At 35.4% G+C, this 14,216-nt stretch overlaps 1 protein-coding gene across 4 annotated transcripts in view; it reads right to left on the bottom strand.

Moving 5' to 3' along the window:
• Positions 1 to 14,216, bottom strand: part of POT1 (protection of telomeres 1) — a 73,740-nt gene that overhangs the window by 56,456 nt on the left and 3,068 nt on the right. The window contains exons 2-5 of one of the 4 annotated variants that reach the window (XM_035559383.2): positions 9,713 to 9,828; positions 8,769 to 8,902; positions 4,417 to 4,489; positions 2,877 to 2,962 (exon numbers count right to left, since the gene is read on the bottom strand). In XM_035559383.2, coding sequence (XP_035415276.1) covers positions 2,877 to 2,962; positions 4,417 to 4,489; positions 8,769 to 8,902; positions 9,713 to 9,725 — 306 coding nt within the window. In that variant the 5' untranslated portion in view covers positions 9,726 to 9,828. Of the gene's footprint in view, positions 1 to 2,876; positions 2,963 to 4,416; positions 4,490 to 8,768; positions 8,903 to 9,708; positions 9,829 to 14,216 lie in introns of those variants that run through there. The other 3 variants (XM_035559385.2, XM_035559384.2, XM_035559386.2) reach the window with 3 other exon arrangements.

The following is a 14,216-nucleotide window of genomic DNA, read 5'->3' as shown; positions in this document are numbered from 1 at the left end:
TTCAAGAACTTCCCATCCTGGTATAAAGACTGACACTTCTTACTTCATACATATCTGAGGTTTGTAAAAGTAGGACTTTCTGTCTCAAACCAACTGAACTGATTTTGCTGATATTCAAGGCACATTTCTCTCTTCTGCATGGCATATGACAAACAGTAAAACAAGGCTTTGATTCACAGCAGAATCTGATTTAGAATTGAACGCTCTCTGACCTGCACACATTACCCAAGCCCCTTGGTATTGTTTCCTCAAACTCACACAAGTCTGAAATTGGCCATGCATCAATTTCAAGGTCAAATTAATAGCACAATATCTGTACGCGTTCCACTAAACGAATCTAGGTAATTTTTATTCCTTACTGTTAAATTCATTTGAAAGAATTCTATTTGTGAAATCTCTCATTCATGACCACTGTGTTCCTGAATTTTCCTTCATATAACCTATTCTGACTGACAAGATACTAGCTGCAAACAGAGGAAGATGTCCTGTAGATTTATTTCTTTTTTGCTCTTCCCCAGACTTTCTATTAAATAGATTACACAGTACAGATAACATGTACTTCCCAAGACCCACCGCCATGCTATCTGTCAGAACAAGCACCTTTTGCTGGAAAATATTTCTTAGACTCAGCAATTTCTTAAAAACAAAGCTTTATCCCATTCAGTTCATGACAAGATCAATTACCTGCTGATAGAAACCACACGGTAAATTATGCCAGAAAAAACCCTTGAAGTGCAAGGAATTGCATTGTTGATTAAAACTTCCGAAGAATTTTACAGATTCATTAAAAATACAATAAGCATTTTTGAATATTTTAACTCATATATTATGTGACTGAAAACAAGACAAGGTCAGAATGACAGAGAAAAAGAAGGATCGACAAATATGTATGCCAGCATCATTCATTTCCAAGGGAAGATTTCACATATATTTCACAACTACTTACTAAACATTCATAATACTGGTATTTTTGGGGGCCAGCCTTTTCATAGACTATGTCAGTCTCTCTTATACGTTCTGTAACTTTCAAACCTCCTTAGTGACTTCAGCTCATTTATCAAAAGTTTGAAAAGTCTCAAAAAGACACTTTTGGAAAAAAAAGGGCAATACTAAACTTTTTCTTGGGTAAGGTACTTTTGCTTTTTAATTGAAAAACAATTTCATTTGAAAAAGTAGTCAATGTATAACATCGCCTACATTTGAGGATCGTCCAAGCAATAACTAAATGCTTAGTTCCTTCTCTCCAAACTATATGTATTTACAGGAAAACAACTAAAAAAATCCTTATTATTATTAAGCTATATTAATTTAGTAAGATTAACACAGAGGAAAAAACAAGTTTCAGAAGTTTTCACTGTCTGAAAGTATACAAGCATCTAATTATAGAAAAAAATACTATAGGTTACTACATAGTATATAAACACATCAGCTCTAATTATAGGTGTAGTTCTTGAAATTTGCAGCATCAGTCCCATGTGTCTCCAAAGCTGACATATGCATCTTTGAAGCCAGTACAATTCAGAGTGCAAGCTACTATCCAAAAACTGAAAGATCACTCCAAAGGAGTGAAAAATCGATCTTTCCTTCTCTAAAAAAAAAAAAAAAAAAAAAAAGATAAGAAAAGAAAAAGAAGAAAAAAAGAGCTGAGAAACGAGCAAAAATCATTATTTATCCTTAGGTAGAATTACATTAAAAGAGCAGGCTTTTCTCTGAACTGAAACTAAAAGATCCCATAAATTCAAAGCAATTTGGACTTTCGATAATATTTTGATGTAGGTCCCTAACATCTGAATGTTTTATCTTTCAGCATGTAGATCAACAGAGTTCAGGTGTACTAGACTGGATATTAGGAAAAAAGCTCTTCACTGAGAGGGTGATCAGGCACTGGAACAAGCTCCCCAGGGAAGTGGTCTTAACACCAGGTATGCCATTCAAGAAGCATTTGGACAACGCCTTCAGACATATGGTCTGATTTTTGTGTGATCCTGTGTGAAGCCAGGAGTTGGACTCGATAGTCCTCATGGGTCCCTTCCAACTCAGGATATCACAATTCTATGATCTGAACTGAAAAGCCTAGACAGAATTTTAACTAAGCCATTTCTATTTCCATGTTTGAGAAGGCTTTTAAATTTTGCTCATAAAAATATATCTAAAAACCTGAAAACAACACTCAATTTTCTTCACTAAATAATTCTCCATTTTCAGTGTGAATTTATATCACAAACAATAAAGCACTAACATGACTGTATAATGTACCGTATACTTCAAGTCGATATCTGGCTAATACTGAAATGTCAGCAAACTGACAGGCAATCTAATCAAAATTATTAACTTGAGGTAATTGTTTTCAGCTTCTTTTCCCTCTTTAGTTGCAGCACTCTCTCACTGAAACTCATAGGCTGACTTGCCAATGTCCCTTACCCTGCAGCTATCAAACCAAGATGCATCTCTAACGAAGCAAGATGCCAGCACCCAGACAATAAAGAAAACTATGCAGTTTTGAGTTATTTAAAAAAAAAAGTTTTTAGTGTAATTATCTTAAATCAATTTAATTTTAAGGTCTACCTTATCAAATTGCAATAGACTTTTAACTTATGAACATAAAAGGATAGCTTCTCTATCATCCACATTCATGATCCTTTACTTGTTAAGTAAAGGAAACAGCACTGAAAAACAAAAAGAACTGCTTTATTTCAATGTTATTGTCCAAACGAATTTACACAAGCAAATACTTTTTTCTAGTTTGTATTTATAGATTTTAACTGACTAAACAGACTATTTCTAATTTTGGTGATAGCTATACAAAGAGAAAATAAGAAAGCAACATACATCTGTGGAAAACAAACTCTAAAATAAGAAAAATAAATATATTTTACCCCATTACGTATAACTTTTGCACAATCATCTGCCATTTTTCCATATATCAAAATATTGATACTGTCAATCCTTGCACACGAGTTATCTAGAGAAAAAAAAGAAAAAATCCAATTACCATAAATTCTTCAAAGCAAAACTGTAACAGGAAGATGTTTCCAAAATAAATTCATCTTCAGAGCTTAACACTTCATTCCAATTTATTTACAAGCAGCAAATCATTTAAAATAGCTGTTAAACTGTTTTTGTGTGCTAACTATAGGTAAATCAGCAAAATATTCTTTAATAGATGACCATTTTATATGGGCACATATTCTGCATCAGTGTACATTAAGCAGAAATGACACAGATTTCCACTTGAACAATTCAGTGCATAATATTAGAAAGGAAATATTAACTAGTCACATTTGATTTTTTTGCATTAACACAGAACTACAGAACTAGATTAAATAGAGATAATCCTCCAGGACACATGCATATCAAGTAAGTAGTCTTCCAGGAGGACCAAAGCAGAAATCAAGTTGTTATTTTAGAAGATTTTCCTAGCTGTTATTGTTACAGAAATAACACTAATGATTTAGATGTGCAAATTTATTTTTTGATGCTCTGGAGAACATGCAGAAGCTCTCAGCCTTCTTGAACAGCCATTTGAAATTAACAAGACTCATGAAGTTTTGCTTCTATCCTTGGGAACTCTGAAGCCAGCAGGGAGACAGCCCTCCAGTCCCATCAATGTCATTCACCTCTAGTGACACTAATCACAAGCGGCACTGCCAGGTAGGATCTGCACCCCCTAGCCTGCAGTTTGGCCATAGTCACAGAATTTGTAGAATCAGGAAGGTTCAAAAGGGGCAAGTGATGATTCCCTAACAAGTGTAAGGAAGGAGCTGAGAAAAAAGGTGAAAGAAATGGGAAGTCCAACATTAATTTGGACTCCTGACTAATGACATCCTTCTACTTCCTGGTAGGAAGGAAAGATAAGCTTTGGACTTAAGAAGGAGAGATTTTTTTTAAACTACCATTTATTACATGACGAACAACTTCAGTCTTCCAACACAGCAATGTGTCTATTGATATTTGAATACCTGAGTAATGAGCTGAAAATCTTTCTTTGAACAGCGTAGTTTAAAGAAATACAATACATATGTCTTACTGCTAACGAACATACTGACCCATATTAAACGTACAATGACATAGTATATACTGGACAACTAAGTGTATATATTTCTTAGTCCCTCTTTATGATAAGAAGCTTTAAAATACTCTATTAAAACTACCCATAGCTAATGAATTTCCTGAACAGTATTTTAAAAGATTCTGCATCAAGAAGTCTACTGAAAAATACAGAGACCATATTGCTCACAGGTAACTTACCTGGTGTAAGTTTAAAATAATCCAGTTGTGGGGGGAATGAACATTTCTAGACATTATTTCAAGTCTAAACATTTTCTGAACACAAAGCAGGTACTAGCGGTGTAATAGCATTATGTCAAAAAAAAAGTGTTGAGAAGTCCAGGGAATAAAAAAAAGCAAATGGAGTACCTTGAAGAACAATCTTGAAAAAGTCTGTCCCATCTCCAAGTTTTGTTAGTGGGTAGGAAAGAATAACAACTCCCTAAAAATAAAAATAAATATATATATACATATATATATAAACTAGGACTATATACCTGTATGTTACTGAAACACTGATAACAACTGAAATCTCTATGAGCTAAAAGAAGAAAAGGTAGAATTAAAATAAGAGCAAAATACCAACTGAATTCTTAAAAAAATAAAAAATAAAAAGAACTTGCTCAAGAAGAGCAATATTCTTGGGATATACAGGAAATTCCATGCATGAAATAGTATAGGTCAAAACTACTTAGATGCTACAGATTACATGGTAAACTTAGACTGCACAATGAAATAATAGATATGGAGGTACATTTTACTACTTACACCACAAAGGCTAAAATGTAGCTAAAATGGGTCGGGCAATCAAAATCTTGAAAGATGAAGCAATTCCTCAAAAATTACTGGCAAAAGGTTACAACATAAATATATATAGAAAAAAACAGTTGAGAGATAAAAGACACATAAGAAGATACAGTGTCATAAGAATAAAGAATAAGAATACATACATACATAAGAATAAACTGTGGAAATAAAAAAAATGTACATCTGGAATTACAAAACAGCATCACAAAGCCTGGAAACTGCAGCAATATAAAAATTAATCAATAGTATGCTCTAAAAGATTCAAAGGTTCTATTAAATACATAAAATATATTTTATTACATGCATGATACATATTAATGTATTATTAAAATGAAGTTCCAAGTTACACTGAAGCAAAATTGCTGCAATTTTACATAGGTTAACATCTCCTTGGAACAATTTTGGTTTGCCTGTTTTCAGAAACATGGCATCTCATCAGTAAAGTTTCTTCTTCAATGTTAACAAAAATGTTAGTCCAATGTATTCCTACCCAGTAAGGCAGGTAAAAAACTGTCATTTCTAGGGATAAAAGCATAGAAATTGGTTCAATAAAGAAAAACACAGGAATTTGAAAACTGAGTCTATGAACCATTTAAGAGAACTATAAAACAGCACAGTAAAAAATAAATAAATAAAAGGGCTCTTATAAAGACACAGCAGAGGCAGTCATCTATAAATGCACAAAAGCAACATTAAGAGGACCGTCAGGTAAATCACTGTGATGTTATAACACACATTCTTTAGGAAACTTGATTTAAATGTTAGTAAACACCTCTTAAACCAAATTAGGATAAAATATACAGCACTGAGTTGTTATTGTAGATGCTTTTCAGAACAAAAGTAGTCCTACAACAACATATTAACAGAGAAGGCATCCAAATAAAAGTGAACTTTTTACTGCTTTATAAAGAATTACTTAACATCCATAAATCCTCCTTTTCCAACCTGAAGCATAGTTTAATTTTATTACACTAAGAAAAAGCTATATTGAATTGTATTTAATATTTACTATATTTATTACTTCCAAGACAATAGTAATATTTCATTTAGACCAAAACAAAGGTCAAAAATCTATAACTACGTGTTTTTAGCAGTTAAACTCCTATGTGAGACTGAAGTATCAAATACATATTTTAACAATCAGCATCTGTAGAATAATGTTTTGAGATCTGTCAGCGAATACACAGATTTTTCCACTCATTCACAAAAATCACAACTTTGTTTAAAATCGCAAGTAGTATATACATTTTTTCTTGAGACTGTTTGTCTTGAACTGTATTCACAAGTAAAACAAATTCTATAGATTTGCTCTTATAATTAATTCTTTGTAATAAAGCAGTCACCTCAGGAACACTATATTCACCTCTATTTTTTCTTATTAAAGAAATTTCAATCCACACAAATACCATTTGAAGAACACAATATGTTTATGAGATAGGGACTCTACTTTCTGACCATTTTTACTTTCCATGTTTCCTTCTGCATTCCACTACCTTCAAATCATTTCTCAGATTTTGGGACCCCAACCTTCACTAGAATAACATGCCCCCACTACTTGCCTTGGTATCCCAAACACCTACTCTCTAGTCCTCTTTCTCATCAGAAATACTACTCATTTTTCTCAATATACCTAAAACTCTTGGGCTCCGAATTTTCACAAAACCTGCTCCAAGTCACTTTTTTCCCCACAAATCCTGCACTGCACACCAAGACCATAGACAAACTTCTTCCAAAAGCCTCCCCATTCCATCTACCACTAGACTAACCCTCAAACTGTCTTTGTGCAATTCATCTAGTGAATCTGGCTCCCTCCTTGCCAGTCTAGTTCCTCAGTCTGGTCCAAGAGCTGATTTGGCAGTAGCAACAGTGCTCTGGGACATCACAGCACATTTTTCAGGTTTGGTTCAGCTGCCAAAGTCCAAAGGATAATGAAATAACAGGAGGTGGCATCAGGTTCAGTCAGGGCACAGCCTGACTGAGGATGTATGGACTTTCGTTGTGCTGTGTTCCCACATTTAATGGGGAACATAAATTTAAATTAAACTTTATATTCTTCAGAGGGATGCTAGAAACAAAAAACTTTCAGAAGAGCAAAAGGAAAACACTTCATAAAATCCTCCTCTGCCCTTCCTTCTTTCTCAAAGCATGACCTGACTTTTGGCAGCTCTGGAATAACAGCATGCCACCACTAAGATAACCTAACATCAGTGCAGCCTAACATTTTCTTCAAGCTCTGTCTGCGGAACTGGATTCTCCAACATATTTAATGGTGCATTAGCACAAGCTTTATCAGCTCTCCAGTTGTACTGGTTTTATGCCAAGCTGTTTTAGTCACCTACTAATCCATATTGGCAGCAGCATGAAGTTTTCTTAATATAAGACAAAATTCTGAGAAAGATTCTGTACACTTTCTCTTTCAGCAATTAGCTATAAAACCACACGTATGCTTTAAATCATAGTATGTTAATAATCATCCTGCTTTCCTACTGGAAACATTTGCTTCGGCAGAAACCTTTTCTAATTCAGAATCTGCTTCCGTCTGCTTCAGCATTTCCTTTGTGAACAAGAATCCCTGTTCTTCAGTGTCAGAGCGTGCTTGCAGAAATAGCTCTTTAAAAGCAGAAAAGCCTGCATGCCCTGCAGGTGCACGGGGACAGAAAGCTACACCCCGAGGAATAAAAACCCTGCTTATAAGCACCACTGGATGTTAATTCCATTTGTTCATTTACAAGACCTAAGGGGTCATTCTCCCTTATTTATGTCATCAAATCACCTCCTATCACACTCTAGTCTACTTCCAAAAAGGGCAGATTTGCTCCTTTATGCTTTACTTCTGGCATCTCCTTGACACCAGAATGAACCAGTCCAGGGAAGAAGAGCAGCTGAAAACTACCCTGGTAATATGGATAGTTTCCCACCAGTTTATTTCTCTCAATTGAGTCATCGCAGAGTCAGATAAGCACTAACGCTAGAACTGGGAATATACAGGTGGGGAAGCAAAATGTTCTTTTTGGATGCAGAAAATCATTATGTCACTTCTGTTCATACTTTTAAAACATTTGCATCATTTTTTAAGGATGCAAGCCACCTAAGGTTTTCTCCAGAATTTGCTTTTATTTTTAACAGTCAGAAAGCAAGCCTGGGATGATGCTGATTTCTAGCTTCTTAAATGCCAGGGATGGTAAACAGGATTTTCAGCACCATGCACACAAAAAAATTAAACAGGTTAAAAAAAGAAAACCCTCAAGAATCGGCACTGCATTTTACAGAGTATATGTGGTTTAGGAATGAAAAAATATATTGCTGCATTATACTAGTACACTAGGACTGTACTTCGAATATATACCAAAATATATTTGGGAGTACTGGAAAATATATAACGCGCAATTGATAATGATTAAAAAAATTAATCACGTCTTGATGCATATAGTTGCCAGAGATCTCTTTTCATAAAACTGGCTACTGAATTGCTTCATACAAGAAAGAAAAACCGTTTCAAAATACATCACTGAGAAATCCGATCTTTAGCAGGATGGTGGTGCTTATTACTATTTAAAAAATAAATAACCTCCCTCAAACCTTTAATTTTCAGCACAGTCTTCTGCATACTAAAGTATTTTTATATGGGTACATAAAGAAAAATATATCAAAGAAATATATTTATATAAGAAAACCTCTTACAAAATTTAAACCTGCTCATGTAAGAGGAAGGGGCAGAAATGCAGACCAATGGAATCATTAGCAACAATGCAACTAAATCCAACAGTGTCATAATTCTGCATTACTTAAAGCTATGCAACAGACGTAGATAAACACAGAGCACCAGTAAGTCACAAACTGAGTCAAAATATGTAGACCCCTTACAAATAAAGCAGGAACTATTTCAAAGCAAAATTTGTTTGTCAGTAAGTTACCTGGAAGTATTTGTTGGTATGATCCAAGCCTGCGTGCAAATGTTTTAAATCCTCCCTCTGCAAGTGGCTTGGTAGTGGAGGCTCAGATTTTCCTTTAATGATCTTCAGCAGCTGAACAGGCATGGTTGCTTTATCTAAACAAAAATGAGAAACGGACTCCTGAAGCTACTCAGCTTGTTCAAACTAAGAGTTACTAGAAGATGCAATTTATTCAGAAGGGGAAAATCTATTTCATAACACAAGAGTTTTATTATACAAGACTAAAAATCTTCAGAAGGATTGGCCTCATCTCTCAGCACTATGAACATCAGGAAGAGAGAACATAACATTTGCTTGGTGATAGACCTCCATTGTAACTTTTTATTTGGAAAACATTTCATTGTGCTGGAAATGGCAACAAAATACTACTTTATACATGATTAAAAACAACTGGTGGATGTAAAAGATAAACAGTACGAATGCTTTATGTACAGAAATGCACATTAGAAAACAAAGATGGACTTTGAATGGCAAAACCAAAGCAGAATCTTGTTGCCAAGTGAAAAGCAGAAGTGCAACTACAGCTGGATCAGCAACAGTATATCAGCAATATAGAGAAGAAGATCCACAGGAGACGCATTACGTTTGCATGACTGATTTTCAAAGCAGTTTGTGCAACTGGCAAGATTTCCTTGTCCCTCAACCCCCTCCCAAAATTAAAACAAACAAATGAACAAACATCCCAGAAGATTTAAGATCAGAAAATAGCTAAGTCATTGCATGTTAACTGACTATGCTTACCAAGCTCTTCATAGCAAGCACACAAGACTACCTGAAGGAGTAAAAGGTCCTTATAATAATGGGGAGCTGTTAACGGTCGTCACGCAACAGATCCCTGAGCTGACAACTCCTATCCATGTTGCTGCCCAAATCACAGATAGGCTGCCTCGACAGCTATTACCTACATGACTCCAACATGTGAAGCAGCGATCAGTGGCATTAATTGTATCAGCCTCCTCAGGTCTCCAGAACCACACCTGGTGCTCTTGGAAGGCACCAGCAACACGTGGGATAACAGTTCCTAAGGGAAGAATATAGTCAAAGCAGTCATGTAAGCCAGCCTCCACACCTTCTGAAATAAGACTCACCTTACATTAAAAACTTCTACCTTGTATGTGGCTTATCATATGGGCCAACATATATTAATCTTCATAATAAAGAGACCCCTTCCTCAACACAGGTTGTAGGTAAACAGTCACTACATTCTGTATAAGACACTTTGACTGCTTCAAAATAAAGTATCTGTTCAACCTAAGGTAAACGTAATATGCTTCTGTAGACTTTACTCGATACAACATTTTTTAAAGAAAAAAATAGTAAGAAAATAAGATGGGCCTCTACAAATGCTAAACACTGCACCACAAGAAAAAAGCTAAGAAATGTATGACTTCAGCTTCTATTGTTTGTCCTCACTGTGCTTGAAGTCGATGATACAAATTCTTGGTGATGTTATTATTATGATAATAAGAATGGGAGAGAGGGAGAAGAGTCTATTGTAGCAAAGTTACACATAAAAAAGATACAAAAATGATATAGCAATAAGTAGTTTTTGCTATGTTTTCTCATTACGTGGTCATCTCATTCTTTTTGACTTACAGTATTTGTTGGTTTTGTTGTTGTTGTTTTTTTCCTGTTGCAAATTTTCTGTTTAAAGTGTTATCTGCAGAAAAGTCACAGCACTTTCAATCTTCAATTTTCAGTAAGTTTTAATAAACTACGCAAGAATACTTTCTATTTTCTAAAAAACCCATTTGGCAAGATTATAGCCATAGTCCTTATTTCAGACAGTTTCAGCAATCTTTATATGACAGTGAATAACACACAAAAAAAAAGTATTTCCTACTTTGGAAGGAACACAAAACCTGGTGTGCTACTAACTAAAAGCTTAAAATACGTTATCCTTTCAGTTCAGAGTGCTTATTTGATGTTAAGGAGACTGAATTCTTACAACGTATTCCCTTAAAATTAAATGGAAATGGGATGCCATTGCCCAAAGAATTCCTAACATTTCCTGAGGGGAAAGACCAGTAGATGGTAAGTTATAAACATAAGCCAATGAATACAGGAGCAAACACCCAGAAATATTATAGATATTCTTTAAAATAAACAAACAAACAAAAAAAACAGGTTCTTCACCTCACTGTCACTCCAGTACCCAAAGCTATCTGATTCCACTTACTGACTATTTCTCTGGTACTGAACGGCTCCATTCTTTCTCCTTCCTGAGGAAACTCTCCAGCAGCCTATTCTTGTCTAATAGACAATTTGTTAACAATAGTTAACCCTTCAGTAGCAACATCGGCTTTTTTCTTAACATTTAAGAAAGCAGTAATAACAAAACAGCCTCTGGTTTCTTCTGGTTTCCTATTGCATCTAGGAAACCAAGTATGCATTTAAAAGCAAAATACATCGTAGAGAGTCTGATAACTATGGTATCTCATGGGGAAAACACTAGTGTCTGACTTGAGTGTCTAATTTAAATCTGTAGCTTAGACTTTGAAAACCAGTCCCACATCTACTTCAGACAACTAAGCATCCACTTGAAATTAGGAGACTCAGTAACAGGAGAGTAACAAGGCCACAGTGCCATGCATCTCACTCGCTCACAATATATATTCCCCTACTTTGCAACTTCTTTCTCTGTAGCTTCCTCCCCAGTGCCCACGAAACAAGGAGGCTTTGTATCATTCAGAAGATGACAACATTACAAGGCCACCAGGTACAGCACCAGATTCAGGTTTCAGTTCCTACTTGAGCCAAAGGAGGGGCAAAACCCAGGTGCAAAGAGGCACACGCGCTGCCCTCTCTGTAGACTGCTTTAACTACTGAGCTACGAGGGTTTACAAGTCCTGTGCAACACCTCCGATGACCTCTGATGACTCTGATCTGTATGTTTTCAAACACGACAACGTTGTCATTACCTGACTAGGATTTTAAGCCTCTAGTGAAAATGGCAACTAAAACTCTTAAAAAGCTTTTCAGTCAAAAGTATCTACTTCACACTACGTTCTAACAGCCTGAGAGGCCAATCTATTTCATCTAGAAACAGTCAACTTCAAAGTTAATCAGCGATGTTGCTCTTCATCAAGCAACATCAGAATGAGCTAGGGAGACGTACAACATAATGAATTAACACTTCTTAAATTTCTCTCTGTTACGGTACTTGAGCAATTACATAAATGTTTCCGTGTTGTTGTTTTCCCAGAGACATATAAAAGCAAGACATGTTTTGTTACAATACAAAGACCACTGTTAAAATAAAGAAAAGGTATTCAGGTTTAAAAACTCAACTCTCTCTACCCTCAAATTCTACAGACCCCTTGCTTTCATTTTTTAAAAAAAAAGCCTTCACCGTTTATTTCAATGGGATGAATATTCTGCACGTCTTCAGTATTACGAAGGAAAATTTCTGAAAAAGAGACATATACAAGCTGATGCAGTGGGACATGCCCATATTATTTACACTACTTTCTTAACATATACTCCCACAATTAGGTAATTCATGTAAATAACATACAAATAGAAAACAAGTTGTTGTTTTTCCAGACCTTAAGTTTCTATACATATAAAAATAAGGTCACTGAAGTTCCCAGATTTTTGTTCTCTGCAATTAAAACACAAAGACGTGGGTGTATATATACACACACACACTGCAGCTCCAAGAGCTACAAAAGCAAGTTTTCAACACAGAAGCGATGCAAGCCCTGGCTTCCCAAATCTAGGTGCAAATATCTTTAGTGCTGTCCTTGGCATTCAGACCTATTGTGAACATCAGCTAAGTGAAAATAAGTCTGTCGAGTATCTCCATTGCTTTCAAAAGGCTGTCTGCATAACACCGACAAGAATCACTTCAATTTGAATCTGCTGCTCAAGAATTCTCTAAGTGGCATAAACAGAGCTACTCATAAGGAAGGGGGCGAGGAGGCTGTAAGAAAGGTAGACAGCATCACGGGACACTCTGACCAGCAGAAAAACGGGATGGCTGCAAAACACACACATAGAGGAAAGTAGGCAGTGAACTGAAAACACCTACTGCCTTCCAATAGCTAAAAGTGACAAAAGTACAGAGATAGAGCGACCAAAAAGCTTAATAATTTTACTAATCAAAGAACTATTCAAAAGGTTACATCTTGTATGCAAACCCAGAAAAAGTGGTAACTATCACTTTTTTAAGCAAGTGAAAAGTAACTGAGGATAGCTATGGGCTCAACATGCATGTGCTGCTCTGCCCTATAATTAATTTTCTACCTACTAATTTTCTAGACTTTACATTTGTGACAGGGGAGCAGACTACTCCACTACTACAACCCACTAGTTCCATCTTAATCATCCAGGGAATATTAACATGTATTCCAAAAGCATAAAAAAAAATAACGTGGTACACCAGAAAACAATTGCCTAGTAGAAGCAGCTTTGAACAAAGGTTACTCTTCAACAAAAATAAAAAGTTATTCTAGAAATTTGTTCTTCTGGAATGAGGACATATTCCACCAAAATAATGCAATCACAGCATGCCTCTACCTCGAGGTCCAGAAAGAAGAGAAAGAAATTCCTATATTTTAATACTATTAATAATAATATGAAGAAGGACTTTAACTCATTCTTCTCACCTGCAACCTAAGACTGTAAACATCTAAGACCTGAATTAGGGAGCTAAGAAATTGTCTGGTGTACAACAAAAGCTGTCAGGTTCAGTCTTTTCATTGGTTCAGACAGAAATCAAAATAATTAGCTTTTTCTTTTAGTTGCAGCACACCCCAGAAACAACCTTAAAATTAAAAAAGAAAAAAAAAATCTTAATTTGTATTTGGAAAACTCACACCAGAACTGAAACTCTCAGATTAGCTGTATCATCCCTTAATGCACATTGAAAATCATTAAAACACCACAAGCTGCAGCTACAATTGTAGTTAACACCATACAGCCACAAACAATACAAAACTGCTGACCTGAACGCCAGCACAACATGAGTGAGACACAGGAAAACAGGAAAAGTAAGAAATGTTTTTCCTAAGAAAGGCACATACAAAAGGCAAATTTGTTCTTACAATCAAGATAATTCATCACCATTTCTCCCCTTCTTCCACACCTCTTTAAGCAACATGAAATAGCAAATTTTGGACTGTAATTATCATTAAAAAGGGGTAGAAAGTTTCTACAAGTTTTCAGCACAAAAAGCTGTAGGTCACAAGCTAGTACACAAAAATGTTCTCATATGCTGCCAACATTAAATTAAAGGTACCAACATGCCTTAATAGTCAAAAGCCCAGGGAACATTCTACCACTGCAAAACATCTTATTAGCAGTGACAGACAGGTCAAGTCAACCTCCTGTTACAAGCAGGAATCACTCCACGTACATTCTGGATATACAAGTTGCTGAATTCTTTTGTACAATTCTTTTTGAGCA

Source organism: Cygnus atratus, chromosome 1 (assembly GCF_013377495.2).
Source record: "Cygnus atratus isolate AKBS03 ecotype Queensland, Australia chromosome 1, CAtr_DNAZoo_HiC_assembly, whole genome shotgun sequence".
In the NCBI taxonomy this organism is placed as follows: domain Eukaryota; kingdom Metazoa; phylum Chordata; class Aves; order Anseriformes; family Anatidae; genus Cygnus; species Cygnus atratus.
The sequence above is the reverse complement of the archived record's forward strand: the minus strand, read 5'-3'. Positions and strand labels throughout refer to the sequence as shown.